The sequence below is a fragment of the Tachysurus vachellii genome, chromosome 2 (genome assembly GCF_030014155.1).
Source record: "Tachysurus vachellii isolate PV-2020 chromosome 2, HZAU_Pvac_v1, whole genome shotgun sequence".
In the NCBI taxonomy this organism is placed as follows: Eukaryota; Metazoa; Chordata; class Actinopteri; order Siluriformes; family Bagridae; genus Tachysurus; species Tachysurus vachellii.
This window is the reverse complement of record NC_083461.1, coordinates 24,537,334-24,556,839: the sequence shown is the minus strand read 5'-3', so window position 1 is coordinate 24,556,839 and position 19,506 is coordinate 24,537,334. Positions and strand designations below refer to the sequence as shown.

The following is a 19,506-nucleotide window of genomic DNA, read 5'->3' as shown; positions in this document are numbered from 1 at the left end:
AACTCAATCAGCTGAATCCAGCAGGTCAGGGACTGTGAGAAGACGCTACTTCCACAACACATTTACATCATGACTCATTAATAACCAAATTTACACAAATAAACCGGTTAGATGTTTACACACACTTGATTCTTGACACCGCATGGTGTTACCTGGATGATAGACTGTTTTCATGTTTTGTCAGAGTTGTTCATGAGTCTCTTGTTTGTCCTGAGCAGTTAAACAGCCCACTGTTCTGAAGAAGAAGGCAGGAATATATTAAGCCCCTGGTCTGTGGGGTGTGTAAACTTTTGAGCAAGATGATCAGGGTTGTATGTAAACATCCTATCTGGCTTCATCAGGAGCGTGCTACTTGGATAAAATAAGCTCTTTAAACAATATGATTTACTTCAGCCATCATGCTCAAAAGTTTACACTCCCCGACTCGTTTTCAGCGTCAGTGAACCTTTGCGTTTTTTGTACCAATTGTGCACAAGTCCCTCAGTTGTCCTCACTGTAACAAGACGGTCCGAACATCATAGGTTCACGGCTGGAAAAGTAAAGAACGTGCAAGAGCTGGAGGATGTTTCTGAAAAAAGTGTGCAGTTTAAATGACTGACTAAATAGAAAAACAGCCGCTGATCATCAACAAGCAGCATAAAGAATCAAGCATTCGGTTATTTTTGTCTTGTGTTTACTCTCTTATATAAAACAGCTTATTCAGGGCAGATAAATAATAAAAAAAATTTTAGATATAAGTATATGAATGTAAGGTGCATGTAAGTGTAAAAGTGTGTGGTTTTAGAGTTCATCCATCCGGTAGATTTCCAACAACGTCGATCTTCTTTGCTACGGATTGCTGGTTTTCCTTAAATTTAATTTGGTTGCATGAACCTGGACTGAAGAAGTAAATATTTAAGCATTAATCTCTGAAGAAAAAATTGGGCCATCAAATCATACTCATGTTTTGAAACAACCTGTGGATCAGTTTAGTTCTGTCCTAATGGTTGTCATTTATTTAAAAAAAAAAAAAAAAAAAAAAAGGTTACGAGTTAGCAGCTTTTACTCATCATGTGTTACACAGAACAGCTCACTGTTTTCAGGACGATCCTGCTCATCAACCTCGTCGGACATGACGGAACACGTTCGCAGGCATCAAAACACCTTCTCCTGTCTTACAACTGGGAACTCAAACAGAACCGACAGCAGACAAAAATAACAGGACGTTATGAAATGTGTTCCCGTGTTCTGTTTGAGCGGAATACTTAAGATAAGATAATAAATAAGTTTAATACACGACGACAAGTAACAACAAAACTGATTATGGTCATTTTTGGCGGAAAAGTTTTGGGAGTTTCTTAAAAACCAAATACGCTTTGCTGGTAAAAAAAGAGGAGAAGTAAAGAAAATATATATATATTTATTTTCATAGATATTTTTCTTATTACTTTTCTTATTAACTACACGTCTAGGAACAACTGAACGTCAATTCGAGATCTAAACAAACAACGTAAGTAGGACCTACAAGCTACAACAGCAGCGGTTCCGAATAAATTCCAATAAATATGATTATTATCGTATTAATACTAACATCTTTACGTTTACCTTCAATTTCTACCAGCAAGAGCTAAATATCTCCGACCTGAATGTTATACGAGGCAGTCGATTGGTCCGGCGTTTAAACACTGGATATTTCTGCCTCCATTTACATTATAGGGTCTTCACATGAATGTACCACAAGTTTAAACAAAACGACAACAAAAAAAACACTCTACAGGATCGCTGTACAATCCTGGCATTTAAGGCACTGAGGAAGGTTTTATCACCAGAAACATACAAGTCTTTTGTGTCCTTTTGCTCTACATGTAAAAAAAGGTGAGGGATTTATTCTGAAAAATAAATCTATTCTTATAGAAAGCAGACGTTATCCTGTTAGAGTGGATAGCTACAAAACTGCACTTCTCTTTAAACGTCTCCTTCCCTGTGAGACGTTTTGTGGGAAGAAAAAAGAAAAAAAGAATAAACTGCAGGATTTTTAGTTAAAGGGCCACTTTTACAGCGGGTCGTATTTAGCTCGTGCTCTGTCGTATAAACGTGGTGAACTGGCTCAGTCTGTAAGGAAGTAGAAAATATCTGTATCTGGTTCACTCCACTGTAGGTTCAAGTATAACAGAAGACAGATCGTCGACCCAATCGGTTAAAGACCACGATACGATAGCGGCCACATTTGGCAGGTGCTAAAGGCATTCATTAATCTCTCCGGCCCTGTGACCTTCACCTCACGCATCCCAGAACACATCAGGGCTGAAACATCAGGGAACACAGGCAGTGTGTGAGGAATGAAATGCTTCAGAAGCTAAAGGGATTGGCTTGGCTTGGCTTGTCACATGGCCTGGCACTTAAGGCAAGTCTTTAGAGTCTCTATCTCTCTCTCTCTCCAGACTGAGACTCGTCGATTAGTCCGAGTCGATCCTGGTGTACTTCACTGTGCCCCACTGTATCGATCGCCACGAGAAGGGGATGTGGTAACTGCGAGGAACAACGCCTTGCACGTTTCGTTCTAGATACAGGAAAACCCAATACCACCACACGCGTGACAGGAAGTTGCTCTGAGACGCCGACTTCAGTTCCTGTGCAAAAAAAATAAAATAAAATAAAAATAGAGATGATTGGGTTGAAAAAAAATAAAGGTTTAAGTTTAAGTTCACTCAGACACTTTTTAACACTTAAATTAAATAAAAGTAAAAGAGGAGTCAAAACATTCTTCGTTGGAACTCCTTATAGAGTACCGATGACTATAAGCGTCTGTGTTGAGGTTTACTTACTGACTGGTTAGCCATGGTGTGGTACCACCAGAAGAGGCGTGTTGTGATGAAGTAGGCAATGACGACATCTATGGTGTAGTGATCGTGAGCCAGAAGAATGCAGAACACGCCGATGACACACAGCGTCCCACATCCCAAGTGATAGTACCAGAAGCGCCTCGGAGAGTCTGCGAGACACGAATTTTTATGGTTAACAGACAAACTGACATGGCGGCTACGTTCCAGCGCGCGTGCTCAGGTCTGACGCAAGGAGGCTCGGTCGAAGCGAGAAGTTCTCCTTACACTCTTTGATGAAGAGATAGGTGAGGGTCAGCATGACCGTGTGGCCGCTGTACAGGTAGTCTCCGCACATGTGATGAGAGCCGGTGATGGACAAACCTCCGCCGGCGAGCATCTTCATCACCCGCCACATCTGGGACTGCCACTCTCCATGCAGCTGTGAGGCAGAACAGAAGAACAAAAATTAATAATAATAATAATAATAATAATAATAATAATAATAATAATAATCCATCCTCAAGTGGTGTGACACAAATACTGCAGAAACGAGGCTGTGTAGACGACTGTATAGGTTTTAATTCCTTGATATTTATAAAAGAACAAAGAAGAACACATGATAATTGTGTTTAAACTTGAAACGAGTCAGAGCCTGATATCTGAGATGTTGTAGAATAAGAAAAATGTAGCTCGTTATGTTACGGAGAAAGCGCAAGCTTCTCTGCCCTGAACACTTCTGACACGTTTACAGCTTTACCTCAGGAAGGTTATAGAGCGCCTTTCAGAAACGTTCACGGTGAAAACTTCTGCAGAGCACAATGGTGTGTGTTTTTAATCTTGAAGAAAACACCTCCTGACCAATCAGATTCGAGAGTTCCTTTATTGGGATATAAAGTGAAGCTCGGTGTAATGAAAGCTGTAACAGTGAGGAAGCAGCTGTTCGGTGTTAGTGTTTAAAAACCTTCACTGGGTTTGTGTTTATACTGAATTTGTTTCTGTGTGTCAGAGATAAGATAAACATACACACACACAAAAACACACACACACAAAAACACACACACACACGAAAACACTCGTCTGCGTGTCTGTCTGCGTGTCTGTCTGCGTGTCTGTCTGCGTGTCTAAGGAAAGCAGACGCTGACATGGTATTCTGAGCGCCTGGCTCGGGCCGTCTGGTTGATGAAAGCTTCCTGGTGAGATGTGCACACTTCCTGTCCCATGTGGTGGGGGTGTGCCCCCAGTTCCTCACGCACACAAACAGAAACAAACATTAACACTCACACAGACACTTCCCGGGGGTCGCCATGACAACACAGTCACGCTCCAATCATCTTGTTCTCTTTACCACTGCCTCTTCTGCTTCTAGCCACTCTGTTTAACAAGTGCAACCCTGTACTGTACGTGCGTCATGAACGAAAAGACAGAGTTAGAATGAAAATGAAGCACCGTGCATGCTGTAGAGTCTCTATGCATGGAGCAGGGACTTCAACTTAACATGTGATTAGAAGTTTCTCCTTTCAAAGAACGAACCACATCAAAACTCTGGCAATTTGTTATTGTGCAACGCATTTCATTTCTTCTGCTTTCTCAGAGTTACTTTGACAATCGTCAAAAGGTCAAAACAACAGGTACTAGTTCTATTATTACAGTAAATATAATATGATTAGAGAAATAGGGACACAAAAAAAAAGCTAATGGAGATTTAAAAAACATAATTCAAAATGAAATGAATAACTCTGTCTCAGAGAACTTTAACCAAGAAAACATCAAGCGTCTTCATTCTCTACTTGTGTAACGTGTTTCTTTCATTCACAACATCAGAGGATAAATTTGCATCATTACACGCAACCATACTAGAAGTTGTTCTGCTAAAGAACATGCGACACAACAAATTTAAGCAAGCTGGATGCATTTCACAATTAATGCATGGAGCATGGAGTCCCTGCTCATTCACACTCACACTCAACAGCTACATCCCCACACACAAAGGAGGCAATGTGCTGGACCTGGTTTTCACCCGTCCTTCTCCAGCTACAGACGTGACTGCTACCCCACTACACGTCTCTGATCATCACCTGGTATCCTTCACCATCACTCTCCCTACCCTACCTAAAACTAACTCTCACCCCTTCGCTCTTACCCGCCGCAACCTTTGCTCTGTCTCCCCTTCTTCTGTAGCTTCTGGCACTCTTTCTTCCCTTCCTGATCCTGAGTCTTTTTCCTCACTACCCTTGGATTCGGCCACAGATACTTTCCTCTCATCTCTTTCCTCAACTATGGACTTCCTCTGCCCTATGTCCACTAAACCCAAGAAAACTTCTTGTTCTGCTCCTTGGCTTTCAGATGTGCTGCGCAACAATCGAAGAGAGCTAAGATCATCAGAGAGAAAGTGGAAGAAATCACAACTTGATGCAGATCTTGATTCTTACCGAACACTCATGGCCAAGTTCTCCTCAGATGTGACTTCTGCCAAGACTTCCTTCTACAAGGAAAAGCTTGAAGCTTCCTCACATGACCCTCGGAAATTCCACAACATCATCTCTTCTCTGCTCAACCCCCCCGGCTCCACCTTCTTCATCCTCCCTGACTGCAGAAGACTTTGCTTCTTTCTACCAGGAGAAGATTGAGGAAATCTGCCGGACCTTCACTTCAGCCCCGACTGCACTTACATCTCAGAGTATGGACTCCCCTACACCTTTGTTGTCGCATTTCTCAACTGTAACAGCAGAAGAGATTCTAAAACTCATCCAGTCTTGCAATCCTACCACCTGCCCATTGGATCCACTCCCTTCCACTATGCTCCAGACCATCTCGCAAGACCTTCTGCCCTTCATTACCACTATCGCCAATAGATCCATAGCATCTGGTCAGGTACCAACTCCTTTCAAGAGAGCAAGGGTTATTCCCATCCTGAAGAAACCTGCTCTGGATCCATCAGACATCAGTAACTACAGACCGGTATCACTTCTCTCGTTTCTTTCAAAAATTCTTGAACGCATTGTCTTTAATCAACTGTCTGTCTATCTCTCACAGAACAACCTCCAAGACCCGAACCAGTCTGGCTTTAAAGCAGCTCATTCCACAGAGACAGCCCTTTTGGATGTCTCTGAGAAACTACATGCTGCTAGATCAGCCAAACTCTCATCCGTCCTTATCCTCCTTGACCTTTCAGCAGCGTTTGATACGGTCAACCATAAGACTCTCTTAGCCACCCTCAGGAGTCTTGGGATTTGCGGATCAGCTTGAGAATGGTTCACTTCCTACCTGGAAGGATGCTCATATCAGGTAACATGGAGGGGAGTGACATCTGCTCCACGCAGACTCTCCACTGGCGTCCCACAAGGCTCAGTACTTGGTCCTCTTCTTTTCTCCCTGTATACTCACTCTCTTGGTGAAGTCATTTCCTCACATGGGTTCTCTTACCACTGCTATGCTGATGATACACAACTTATCTTCTCTTTCCCACCCGCAGATACCACAGCTTCTGACCGGATCTCTGCATGTCTGGCAGAAATTTCATCATGGATGACTGCTCATCAGTTAAAGCTTAATCCTAGCAAAACTGAGCTGCTCTTCATCCCAGGTGATTCATCCCCAGGTCATGATCTTGCTATATCCTTGCACAACGATCTGATTTCCCCTTCAGCCACAGCTCGCAACCTTGGGGTAACCATGGACAATCAACTGTCCTTTTCCTCTCATGTTGCTAATGTGACTCGCTCATGTCGGTTTCTTCTCTACAACATTAGAAGGATTCGGCCATTTCTGTCCACACAGGCTGCTCAGGTACTTGTTCAGTCTCTCGTCATTTCTAGACTGGATTACTGCAATGCACTGCTGGCAGGTCTACCTATGAACGCAATCCGTCCTCTGCAAATGATCCAAAATGCAGCTGCCCGGCTTGTTATCAACCTGCCAAAGTTCTCGCATACCACCCCGCTGCTGCAATCCCTCCACTGGCTTCCGGTAGCTGCACGCATTCAAAACACTGATGCTGGCCTACAAAGCCAAAAATGGACCAGCTCCCTCTTACCTCAAAGCCCTCATCACTCCGCGCACTGCACCCCCCACCCTCCGATCTACCAGCACTGCTCGACTGGTTCCACCATCTCTCAGGGTAAGAGGCAAGTATACTACAAGACTCTTCTCTGTACTGGCACCAAGGTGGTGGAATGAACTTCCCCTAGAGGTCCGGACAGCTGAGTCACTGGATATTTTCAAGCGGCGGTTGAAGACCTACTTATTCAGGAAACACTTCAACTAGCACTTCTTTCCTTATCTTTCGCATTTAAAAAAAAACAAAAACAAAAAAAAAAAACACCTTTGACACTTTTTCATTGTAACTTTGAACAAATGTTTTAAACTCATGGTATCTTAAGTATGTAACTTAGTGAGCCAGCATTAATGTATTCAATGTTAGAGATTTAAGCACTTATGTACGTCGCTCTGGATAAGGGCGTCTGCCAAATGCTGTAAATGTAAATGTAAATTAATGATCGGAAACAGAAAAGAGGAAGAACTATAGCTTTCTCCAACAATACAAGAAGCCTGGGAAAAAGAAAAACAAAAATAAAAAAAAAAACAATTGGGACGGAGCATCACGCAGCCCTGAGGACACTCGATCTCTGTGAGATCTGAACACAACGTACTGTTGAAGAAGTGTTGAAAAGGGGAAAGAAAACCTACTCGTCTCTGTCACAATCAACCTCGAGTTGAGATGACTGACGTAATATTAACCAGGCGATATTATAACCAACGTAGTTAGCATGATCGTACGTGTTTGGTTTTCGTATATTCCTATAAAAAGTTGAACTGTCAGCAGATCAGAGGGGTTTACACTTTATAGCCCAGGGCAATACGAGACTGTAATTGTTTAGGGTCTGACAAATTAAGACATGAATAAACGTTATCCTTTAGTGTAAGCTAAAAGTTAGCAAACATAACAAGAGCAACGGCTTGACGAGCTACGGTTTTTTAAGGTTGAAAAAACATTAAAGCAAAAGCTAATTTGAGACAGATACAGTTCATAAACTGGTTTGTGTGTTTGTTCACGTACAACATAGTTCATGTGGTTGGTCATGGGTCACCTTGGGCAAAACACCCACTGTTGCCTTCCAAACTGGACGACTTTTACCTCAGGTTTGGGAAGATGATGCAATGATGATAATGCAATTAACTGTCTATAATAACCATGTTGTGGTGGAACTGATTATGGGCCTGATGGTGTATTTCAAGGTCAAGATGTTTTGTTAACAAGCTCGGATCACTTTGGGAAGAATCTGTACCTTAGCTGAACACTTAAAGTGCATCCCTGGAACAGGTAGAGTAGTGATGTACATAGTGATACACCGGTACAGGTACAGCGTCCCTACAATGAAAAGGAACCTCCGACCAACAATGGACCTGTCAAAGAAAACACTGACGTCACCTAAGAGCATAGTCCAATACCTTTTTAAAACAAGTGTGACTTTTTTTTAAACACTTACTTGTGTTTTAAGAGACTCCACTGTAAGATCCATAAGATGACCAGAATCATCCCGTTAATCTCGCAGATGTTAAAAGCCCACTCCACACGGTCGAAAAAGTCAAAGAACTTATCAGGCAACGGAGGGCTCACCTCCTTAGGAGGCACACGCTCGTGAACTACGGAGATCATTACCGTGGTTAAAACGAAGCAGCAAATGGCATACAACAATGCCATGGCAGTCTTGCCCCACTCGGTGGGGAACGAAGCGCTTGGTGGGCCGGGGATTTGAATTCGCACCACTTCCTTATGAAAACCGTTGACCAAGCCATTTCGCAGGGTCTTGATCCCGTTGTCGGCGGCATGACCGTTGGCATGACCGTTCGCTTGAGTCTCCATGCGTGGCTCAACGGTGATCTCTTCCCTGGACCTCTGCGCTGTTTTCTTCATTGCCCGCCCCAAGTGACCTGTATAGAGGAATGAAGGGACCGGTGCGGTGCACTAGAGTCCAGAGACGCTCATTGTGCAGAAGAAAACCAGCTCTGGATGTCAACTGGGCGTCATCTCCTAACAACGGGTTCTGCCTGGAAAGAAAAGACACATGTTTAAGGAAAAGAAATCATGATCATATCATAGCGAGGGACAGGGTGTGGAGGCTCAGGTGTATCATCTGTTACTGTAATTTACTGCTAAACCTGAGGCGTCTCCATGCTAATCCAGAAAGAGCTGTGGGTTCACATTTTCATTTCATACGAGGAGAAGCCAGAGTCTAGTGAAAGCCAAGATCAGCTGATTCTCCAAGTGGAATCAGGTGTGTTTCCTGGTTCTTGAAGTAACTGTTTACATTTGGTCTGTGTGTGTTCACTTCTAGAATTTTCTAATAAATTCATTAGTTAACCTTCAGCGCAAGTAAAAGTTCCAGTGAATGAATACTTCCGTAGTTTGGAATCCTAAGTATCTAAGTAGCTGACATAAGAACATAAAAAAATGCAAGTTAGAAAGTGTATTGATCCAGATTAAGAGAAATTAACCATTATACGTTTCATAAGTTAACTCATCAGTGTGAGCTATGAACAGCTAATTACTTCCTGTAATACCTATAGTACTGAAATTCAACATACACACACCCGTCCCAGTTTCTTCTTTGCATCACAAAAAAAGGATATCGCAAGTAAATGAGTGCCGAATCATCAACATTTCTCTTGCAAAGGTTTGACGCCTTACACAGGAAGTAGGCATGGATTAACAAGTATCTTAACAACACCCAGTGAAGGCTCATGTGGTTAAGGCTCTGAATTGTTTATAAGAGGATCAAGGTTCAAACCCCATCACTGCTAAAGCTGCCACTGTTGGGCCCCTGAGTAAGGCCCTTAACCTTCATTGCTCCAGTGGTGCTGTATCATGACTGACCCTGTGCTCTGACCCCAACTTCCAAAGTTGGAATATGTGTAGAAAGTATTTCACTGTGCTGTAATGTAGATGTGAAAAAATAAAGGTTTGTCCTATCTGTGCTGAAATAGCGAGCTGGTGGTCAACTTCCCATGGCCCTGTAACCTCACTCCATGATCATTATAGATCCATCATTTAAAGTCTGTCAAGGCTTTTTTTGGGGTTATATTTTTTTTTTGCTGAATGAACTTGTTGCCATAAAACAGATTAGAATGTTGGATGCTGGTTGTGTAGTTTTTCCTCAACCTTACTTACGATCATATTTTTAAAAATAAATAAATAAATAAATAAATAAAAACAAATAAAAAATCTTGCAATTGTGGCTTTATGAGGCTTTAAACTACGTTTCCCATGACTTTAGTGTAAAACTCACTGGAGCCTGCTGTGTATTGGAGGACTGGTATATAATCCAGGATTTCTCTGCATTTCTCGGTCAACGATCATTCTTAACGATTTAACTGAAATCACACGCATTACTCAGGTGAACCGGATAACGACGGGGAGAAATTGGATTACAGGTCGCCTCAAGTCGAACGGGGAACTGCAAGGAGGCTTAAACCTGAAGTGAAAACAGGTCATAAGGTACACTTTAGTTAATGCTGGCTGGATTTTTTTTTTTTTTGCTGAAAAAAAAACAACGTCAGTTATCCAGGCAGCTGGACCTCTGTTTACTGGTTAACCTCCTTTAAGCTGAAGCACATGGCCTAGACTTGGAAGAATTCGAAGAACTCTGGAGTGTGTTAGCCAGGGTGTGGCACATCTGTTTACAAGCCTGTTCATGAATCAGGGGGAAGGGACATCTCCCCACCACACATCTGCTTTCTGTTACACAGCTCGCTCTGTGCTACAGTTTTATCATCAGCTGCACTGCTGCACTGTTTAGCAGGCATTTTGTCCATGTTTATTATGTCCATGTCATTAAAAGAGAGTTAAGTTTAAGTTGGATTTCTAGCAGTAACTAGCATTCAGATTCACCTTACAGTGGGTGCAGTGTTCAGTATAACATACGAGATGTCATAAAAACATGTGATTCAGCCATCAGCTGTGGTTAACAGTGTTTGAGCTACAAGCTACGTGTTTCTTGTGATATACACTAGGAAACCGAAGTAACGTACTTTTTAAAAAAACTCAGAAGATGCGAGGTCTTTTAAACAAACGATAATTTATTACGATGTTTTCTCACAAAACATCTAACATGAGAACAGAAACTCTGACATGAGAGAGCCGTCTGTTGTTTTTCCTTCACTATGAGAGCTGAAGTAACCACCCCGTTACTTTCCAGCCCATCGCTCCTGCTCCACGCTGGACGCTTGATATAGACCTGGTTTTAAAACTAAATAAACAAAACCACCACGAATCTTCTGAGGTTTCGGGAAAGTCCCGAATGAACAGAGTCCCTCAGAGGATTGTAGAACTTGACATGACAACATGACAAGCAGTAAAACTCTGAACACGGTCTTAGACATACTGGACTCTCTCACGGAGGATAAACAACTGCAGACGTCACCCAAAATAATGATCAAGCTTAAAATACACACACACACACACACACACACACACACACACACACACACACACACACACACACACACACATATATATATATATAGAGATATTTTAAGTCTTTTTACTCTCTCCGGTTTCTCTGCTAAAAGGAGACGTTGTGTTCGAACTCACCCCAGTCCTGGTTAGAAGTAGCGCTCTGTGCTTCTCCATGTGCTCGAAAACTGCTGCTTGTTCCTCAAGCGCTTTCTCAGCTCACTCCCTCTCCCAGGCCCCCGCCCCCCTCACTCTGATTGGCCCGGTCATGTTCCACGACGCAACACTTGGCTCCCTTGTCTTGGCTTAAAGCTGTTTGCTAGTTGCCTGGCAACAAGAAAGGAAGGAGGGAGCGAGGGCTGCATATGTATACGTCTAATGAGTAAACGAACAGGAATATATTTACTCGCTCTGTTGGTTGCTAGGACTCCTGGTTAAGTTTTGTTTTTATAAGCAGCTGACTTTTTATTTCTGACTGGAAATATTTGTTCTTCTCAGGAGAGCCATTCGTGCCGTTTCACCCACTCGCGGATGAAACGACCTCGGAAAGGCCTGAGGTCACCGTTGTGACCAACGCCACGAGTTCATTTTTCTTCTCAACTTCATCCTGTTCCACAAGGAGTGGTGTTTTTTTTGGTTTTGTTTTGTTATTTCTATAGCAGCATTCTCTTCATTTTAAACAATGCACAAAAGTGGGCGAGTCTTGAACCTACAACACACATCTGACTCTCACCTGTGTTGGATTTCACCCCGTCCCAGATTACCAGCCCCGTGAGCCAAGACACAAATACCAGAAACAGGAGTGTTAGCGGACTAAAAAAATATATTGATTAAAGTAAAGTCTTTACACTTCCTTCCTTGTACAAAAAAAAGGAACAATCTAGTGATTTGTTCTTCTTTCTCATCATCATTTCTGAGACCATGTTTCCTCACAGTATTAATCTATAAGAGGTAAAAAATTACCTCACACAGAAACCAGTCATTCCAGGATTTGGTAATCACAGAAAATTACACAAAATCAAGCAAATGTTATGACATTCGAGGGATCTTGTTTTTTTATTTTATATATATATATATATAAATAAAACTATTTTATTTAATTTTTTTTTTTTAAGATGTGGGCCAAGACGTGTCATGTGACCACGTCAAACACACGTTGAACCCAAACCCTATTCCATCCATGTGTGTGGAAAAATGAGTACACGGTTCAAATAAAGCCATGGCATATGTGCCTTTACTCTGAGAGACAGAGGATTGTTTTGTTTCATTTTGGCTGCTAATGACGTGTTTGGGAGTCAGAGTGTACATCACGTAGGATAAATGTATTTAACTAAAGAATTAAACGCTACGTCATTATCTTCAGCGAAGATTCCAAACCCATCATGAACCGGCGAGTTTCTAAACTTAGTGTCTTTAGTCTTTAGGGATTTTAGTGTTGGTGTAGATTTACAGATTGCCAAAGAAACAGCAACAAACAATCTTTAACCTAGAGTCCGTTCCTTTTCAGGAGGCTTTTATGCTAGCTGTAGGAGGTGGTGCGAGATTGGGTGTTTAACTGTGCAGCGATTCCTGTAACTATATAAACACAACTTGGATTTTCCAGGAAGTAATGTAACCTGTGTGAGGGGGTTTTAGCTGATGACATCATTGGTTTTCATTAACCACGTGTAACCTGAGTGGCAGAGGAACATTAGGGAAGAGCGGAGATGCCTTACTGTGGATCTGGTTGTGCTCAGGGTTCGATAGAATCAAGTGACCAGAACAATCGCACTAGGATTTGGACCTCAGTGTGTAAAGCACCTTAATCAATTTGTTCTGTTGTTCAGTCAAGTCCAACGTGAGGTTATTTTTGCCAGGTATTTACATCCCAAGAATAGCTCGGCTGACACCGAATTCCCAACCCGACCCCTCATGCTCCTTCTAACCTTGCTCTGTTTGTCGGTCTGCGCCAGAGACGGTCACGCTTCGGAGAGGAAAAAAAGCTTTAAGTGTGTTTATAGAAGCGTCTTTAGATTGCATAATTAACTGACCTATTTCTTTGCGTCTCTTCTTCTCGAAGATGACTTAATTCCCCGCTGAGCAACCAGCTCACATCTCTGGCCCTATTTAGCGGCTAAATACGAGACGAATGCTTAAGACAACGCTCCATTTTTGCAAACAGAAGCCTGAGCGATGTGAAAGGAGTCATTCAAATGATAGCAGCTGAAATGAAAAAATCAGCGCTCTGCTTTATTTTGTTCTAACTGTTGCAGCAAGATGCAGCAGCGAGTCAGGCCAAGTTTGATAACACACACCATCGCTGTTGGGGTAGAAGACAAGCTGAAGTCAAGCCACAACAGCCCCATTCACACAATGAATCACTCTCTGTCCTCCACGAATTCCTTAACACACACACTCCATACGGCTGAATCCAATTACCACGACTGAGCTCGACCTCGACCTCGAGAACGGTAAAGTGAACACAAGATCATCCTGACTAGCAATGTGTGTTTTTCTGGTTAGTTCCTCATCCTGTTTTGTTGTTCACGGTCAAAGCAAAAGTCCATCACTTTGAAAGGCATTCTTTTTCTTCTGGACGATGGGTAAACGATAAGAGGTTTGATCCCATCATTCATTTTCAGCGACCACTGGAGACCGAATGTGGGCGTGTCTGAATCCGTGAGCAAAGTTTAAAATACAGAGCGACTTTGTGCAGCGATGAGCCAATGGGAGTAAGGAGATTACATACATACATACATACATACACACACACACACACACACACACACACACACACACACAGCTATATACTGCTAAATTTAACATATTTAATCTCCCTCCAGATTAGTTTCATTTAAGCAGCAGGAAAACCGATTGGCTGTCAGGTGGAATGCGAGTCGCTCCACCCACTGATAAAAGTTATTACTATGGCAACCAGTTGTAGGAACGCATCCCGAACGCTTTGTAGTACAGCGACTGGAGACTTGTGTGAGCTGAAGCGTTGCTACAGCAACAACAACAGGATGGAAGTGGGAAGTGGACGCCAGAGACATCTACTCCTGGCTGGGTGCATATTTAATTAGACATCTGATCCTGCAAACACAACACGTGTCTGTAGTTTTGTTTGTCCACCAGTACAGATGATGTTACGGGTCTCGGATTCTTGTTGTTTTTTTTTTTTAGCTGACAGGTTCTGAGACGCTTTTCAGTTCACCACGTCCTTAAAGAGTGGTTATTTGCCCAGTCTGGGGATTGTTGTTTGAGCTTTTCTTATCATGAAGGAGGTTCAGAAATTTGTACTTTTTTTTTTTTTTTCTTAAACGCGATTCAGTGTGAAACTCTAAGGACTGTTGACTAACACCAACATCCAAGTCGCTCATATGTTTATTCGCTTTGACAAACGTTCAATCCGCTTGGACTGCTGAGGCTCCTGTTACCTAAAGTGACTTCTGCTCTACAGGAATAATAGGAAAGCCGCAGGTTACTGACGATACAGAGCTTCAGAAACAAGGAGCCCAAACTGTTAACTCCATGTGGCTTATTATCACAGATAAGCAGCATGAAGTCAAACACAGGGCTTTCTTTCCTCTGACAGGGGCCACGGTTACAGAGGATGTGAATGAAACCCTCCACAGGACGCATGTGGTGCAGAGTTCAACGCCCTTGCCTGATTCCCCCGCGTGAGCAGGATTTTCCGCTGTTCAGCCCCTATGCTAATATGGGAGTCTGGGTTTGAGTGTGCGGTGATAGCAGGGAGTAAAACCCGTAGTCAATATGAGGTTCTACAGTAGTTTACTGTCTGTTTTCCTCTGAGCAGAGAGTCCTTTAGCAAATAAACACCTTTGTCTTGAGCAGCACAATGATTTCAGAGGACGACACGCAGCCCACGTAGGTTTGTGGTTTCAGACGCTCCTTTCATGACATAATCATTTCCCAGTTGATAATAAAGAGCAAAGCGCGTGACACATATGGTAATATGTCCTTATATGTATGTATATGGAAGGCTTCGTCATTCACGGACAAAAGCGACCCAGACTGCAGAAAATATAACAGAGTTTCTTTGTACAAACACCCGAAACTGCTCAGAGAGCAAAAGAGATCTCTTCTGGTCCAGTAACTGACACAAACTGAACCTTAGGTACCACAGTGTGATATGATATCAATACAAGTCTCTTGTGACTGTCCTAATTCATAGCATGTTTTTTCCAATTAAGCCTCTCCAAAAGCCAGGAAGGTCCTGATCCAATTCCTTATGAGGAAATCTCATTAGTGATGCTCGAGGGCTGCGACATGGAAGCCTTAATTACATTCGAAGAAAAATGATCTTATAAACGTCCCAAAATGTCTTTATTTCCTGCTACGGGTTACTGATTGCTTCTCACGTCGTTTCTGTTTTGGACCCGAGAAGAAAATGAGAAAAAAAAACAAAGAAAAAACCCACCTAAAATGATCAACCAGCCAAACCGCCGCAGGCGCTGTAGAACAGAAAAGCTTGCACAACTTGTGCATGGCTGAAACCTCACGTCTGTTTGGGGCACGTGCTTCTTCACGAGCTCACAAGTCTCAATCCTACCATTAAAATCCCAAAACCGACTTGTGTAGCTTGTGTAAAAATAAAAAAATAAAAATAAATAAATACACTATGATGCAAATTAAAGGAGAAAAATTTTATTCAAAAATACATCTTTGTATTTAACTCTCATTGGACATCCATAAAGCTCTGGGTTGTTGATCAGAGGATCAGGGTTCAAGCCCCAGCACTACCAAGCTGCCACTGTTGGGCCCCTAAGTAAGGCCCTTAACCCTCTCTGCTCCAGTGGTGCTATTTCATGACTGACCCTGTGTTCTGACCCCAACCTCTAAAATTGGGATATGTGAAGAAAGTATTTCACTGTGCTGTAATGTAGATGTGACAATAAATAAAGGTTTCTGTTCTATATTTTAATGGCGACTGCGGTGTTTAAAGGTGATTAACAAAAAACGGATTTAAAAAAACCCATCTGTTAAGTTTAGACATGTAAGAAAGTAATGAGGACCGCCTAAAAAATAAATAAAAATAAAAATCCTACCACAAAGGAAAACATAACATACCGTTTTGAAAACAAACGGTGACAAAACAGTTTCTTGTATCTACGTCACCGTCTAGTCTGAACTCATCATAGGCAACTGAACACTCATCATCCAATAGGCTTCTCCGGTTCAGACCTGAACTCTAACACCAAATCCTTAACCTTGAGCCAAAGACATGAAGACAAGCCGGAGTTTAGATATTAACCAGAATGTGAAAGAAAAATTATACATTAGTTAAACCGGTTACAAATTATCCTTGTGTCTTATAGACACCCAGGTGGACGCGTTTCAAGTACAGATGTGCCTTCTAGCTCCAGTTACCTTTTAATGTACAAAACAAAAATCAAGCAGTAAGCCAATAGCATGATCTCTCCACACAAGGCTATGCTTGACTTGTCTTCTGTTTAATCACTGCTTACGCAAACACACACACGAAGCCCATATGACCTCCTACACCTACAGTGTAACTAAGTGTTCACAAAAGACTTACAAACAAGTCACAGGAAACCTATTGACAGAGTACACAGCATTCTGCCACGTCTGAGGGAAAACTGATAAACCGTCACAGTGCATTGTGGGTAACACGCACAGCTAACTTGACTATGGGATATGAACTACACGAAAAGAAAAAAACAACCATCATGAAAACATGTTTTCCCAGGGGATGTGGAGGAGTAACGTAATTATCGTCTGAGTATCTCTGGGATTTTAATCCCAACTGTAATATTTCACTCACTGAACGAAAAGGTGTCTGGAAAGATTGTGGTTCATTTTTACCTGCTAGAAAAATGGCCAGGAGAAATAAGATAAGAGCCCTCTTTAAAATCGTCTTAAATCCAGAACTAAACTTCAGGCAGATTTCAGCTGGTCTCAGTTTAATGTCAAAAATGAGATGCTTCCAGAGATGTTAGTGAGTTCCTACATGTATACATGTTATGGTCATTTGACCTTGTAATGATCAGCCACAACCTACAGGTTTTTGTAATGAACCACAAAAAAGCTATGAGTTTGAAGGACATGACAAGTGAATGTGCATCATGAAGACGCTCAAATCTTACAAAATAGTCCAAGCATGTGAAGGTTTGGTGTGAGGTGTAGGATGAGGAGGAGAATGAGGTGTAGAATGAGGATGAGGTGTAGAATGAGGAGGAGGTGTAGGATGAGGAGGAGGTGTAGGATGAGGTGTAAAATAAGGATGAGGATGAGGTGTAGGATGAGGATGAATTGTAGGATGAGGTGTAGGATGAGGTGTAGGACGAGGATGAGGTGTAGGATGAGGATGAGGTGTAGGATGAGGATGAGGTGTAGGATGAGGATGAGGTGTAGGATGAGGAGGTGTAGGATGAGAATGAGGTGTAGGATGAGGTGTAGGATGAGGTGTAGGATGAGGATGAATTGTAGGATGAGGTGTAGGATGAGGATGAATTGTAGGATGAGGTGTAGGATGAGGATGAGGTGTAGGATGAGGATGAATTGGAGGATGAGGTGTAGGATGAGGATGAGGTGTAGGATGAGGATGAGGTGTAGGATGAGGATAAGGTATAGGATGAGGATAAGGATCTTGCCATTTTCTTCCACTGGATAAAAACTGTGAAACGTCTCTAATTAGCCGAAAACCACAACAGAAATCAGACTCCCCAAGCATCATACACCATAAAATCATTGTATGTGTGTGTGTATGTGTGTGTGTGTCTCAGACCTCCTAAGGCTTAATCCCAAATGACTTTCTATTAGTGCACTACACTGTATACAAGTCTCTATGTAATAAGGAGTAACTAGTCATTTGGGGTTTAATCTGAAACAGCACCATGTCCTAAAGACATCTAGTTTCCATTAACTTATCACCAGGAAAGCTGTTTTCATTTTAATTAATAAGTGGGCAAAAAAGACATCAAACACCTGTTCGGTTTAAAATAAATAGATACCCTGGCACATGGTTGTATACTAACAACAAAATAATAATGTCCAAAACAATCTCAATAGGATTTAGAGCTTAAAAACAGATAAAAGGGGAAAAGGCCAGTGATAGCATAACATCTGACCTTTATTTGGTGTGTAAATAAAGTGTAAAGACGTGTTTATGTATGTGTGTGTGAGTGTCTGTGTGTGTACATGCATGTTCGTGTGTGTATGTGTGTACATGCTTGTTCAGCTGTGTGTGTATGTGTGTACATGCTTGTTCGTGTGTGTGTGAGAGAGTGTGTATATGTGTGTACATGCTTGTTCAGCTGTGTGTGTGTGTGTGTGTGTGTGTGTGTGTGTGTTTTAGTTCTAAAGTTATAGCAGATGATCAACAGCTGATGTGAGGTGACAAACACAAACATCCCATAATAACCTACCAGTAGTGAGTGAGTCCGTTGTGTAGCTGTAGTGTGTGTGTGTGTAGCTACATAAAGCCTTTAACTTTAAACATGATGATCGTCAGGCTCCATCCTGCGTTTCCGGTGTAGGACCGAGAGCTAACGGAAGACGTTAGAACACAGAACACACTCTTTAGTGCACTACAATGTGCTTCTGGACGCGGCCCAAGATTCCTGAAGAGGTATCCAGAGGGCGTGGCTTATGTAACCAACGGCTCCGTCTGTTCCATAGTCTGTTCAGCAGGAGTGAAGCGGTATCCAGGGGGCGTGGCTTATTTAACCAACGGCTCCGTCTGTTCAAATCCGCTGTGTACAGTGTAGACTCGCTTCGTGCTGTGCGCCTCTCCTCCTCCTCCCCCCCTCCTGCCCTTTACCGTTACGTACGCGCGAGAGCGCGCGTTTAGACGTGCGCGTCCACTGTGTGTGCGAGCGCGTGTCTGTGTATGTATGTTAGTGTATTTGTGTATGTATGAATGTGTGTGTTTGTACGTGTGCGCGTACGTGTATGTATGTGTGTTTGTGTGTGTCTGTGTATGTATGTTAGTGTATTTGTGTATGTATGTGTGTGCGCGCGTGTCTGTGTGTGTATGTATGTTAGTGTATTTGTGATACACTAACATGTAATCATGCAACTATTTTTCATTAAACACACACCTGGTAGTTCTGAACAGAACCTGACAAATGTCTTGAGATTAAACATGGAGTTTTTGTCTGTAATAATGTTTATGTCTGTAATACAAGCTGTAACTAGTCTAGAAGATATTGAGTCAGGACACTTGGTATTCTGTGGGAGACATTTTTAGTTCTCACCTGGAATTTTGGGGACATTGAAGATCCCACGGAA

General features: G+C 42.3%; 1 protein-coding gene across 2 annotated transcripts; it reads right to left on the bottom strand.

Moving 5' to 3' along the window:
• Positions 1-1,003: 1,003 nt before the first annotated feature.
• On the bottom strand, positions 1,004-18,904 carry sgms1b (sphingomyelin synthase 1b). 2 transcript variants are annotated; one of them, XM_060863969.1, is made up of 6 exons: positions 18,642-18,904; positions 8,288-8,849; positions 8,087-8,204; positions 3,087-3,240; positions 2,805-2,971; positions 1,004-2,609 (listed from the first exon to the last, which is right to left on the bottom strand). In XM_060863969.1, the coding sequence occupies exons 2-6, from the start codon at positions 8,713-8,715 to the stop codon at positions 2,436-2,438; spliced, it is 1,041 nt and encodes a 346-aa protein (XP_060719952.1). In that variant the 5' UTR covers positions 8,716-8,849; positions 18,642-18,904; the 3' UTR covers positions 1,004-2,435. The 2 variants fall into 2 exon arrangements, with proteins under 2 accessions (XP_060719952.1, XP_060719953.1); XM_060863970.1 differs by lacking the exon at positions 18,642-18,904 and adding an exon at positions 11,392-11,467.
• Between the last annotated feature and the right edge of the window lie 602 nt (positions 18,905-19,506).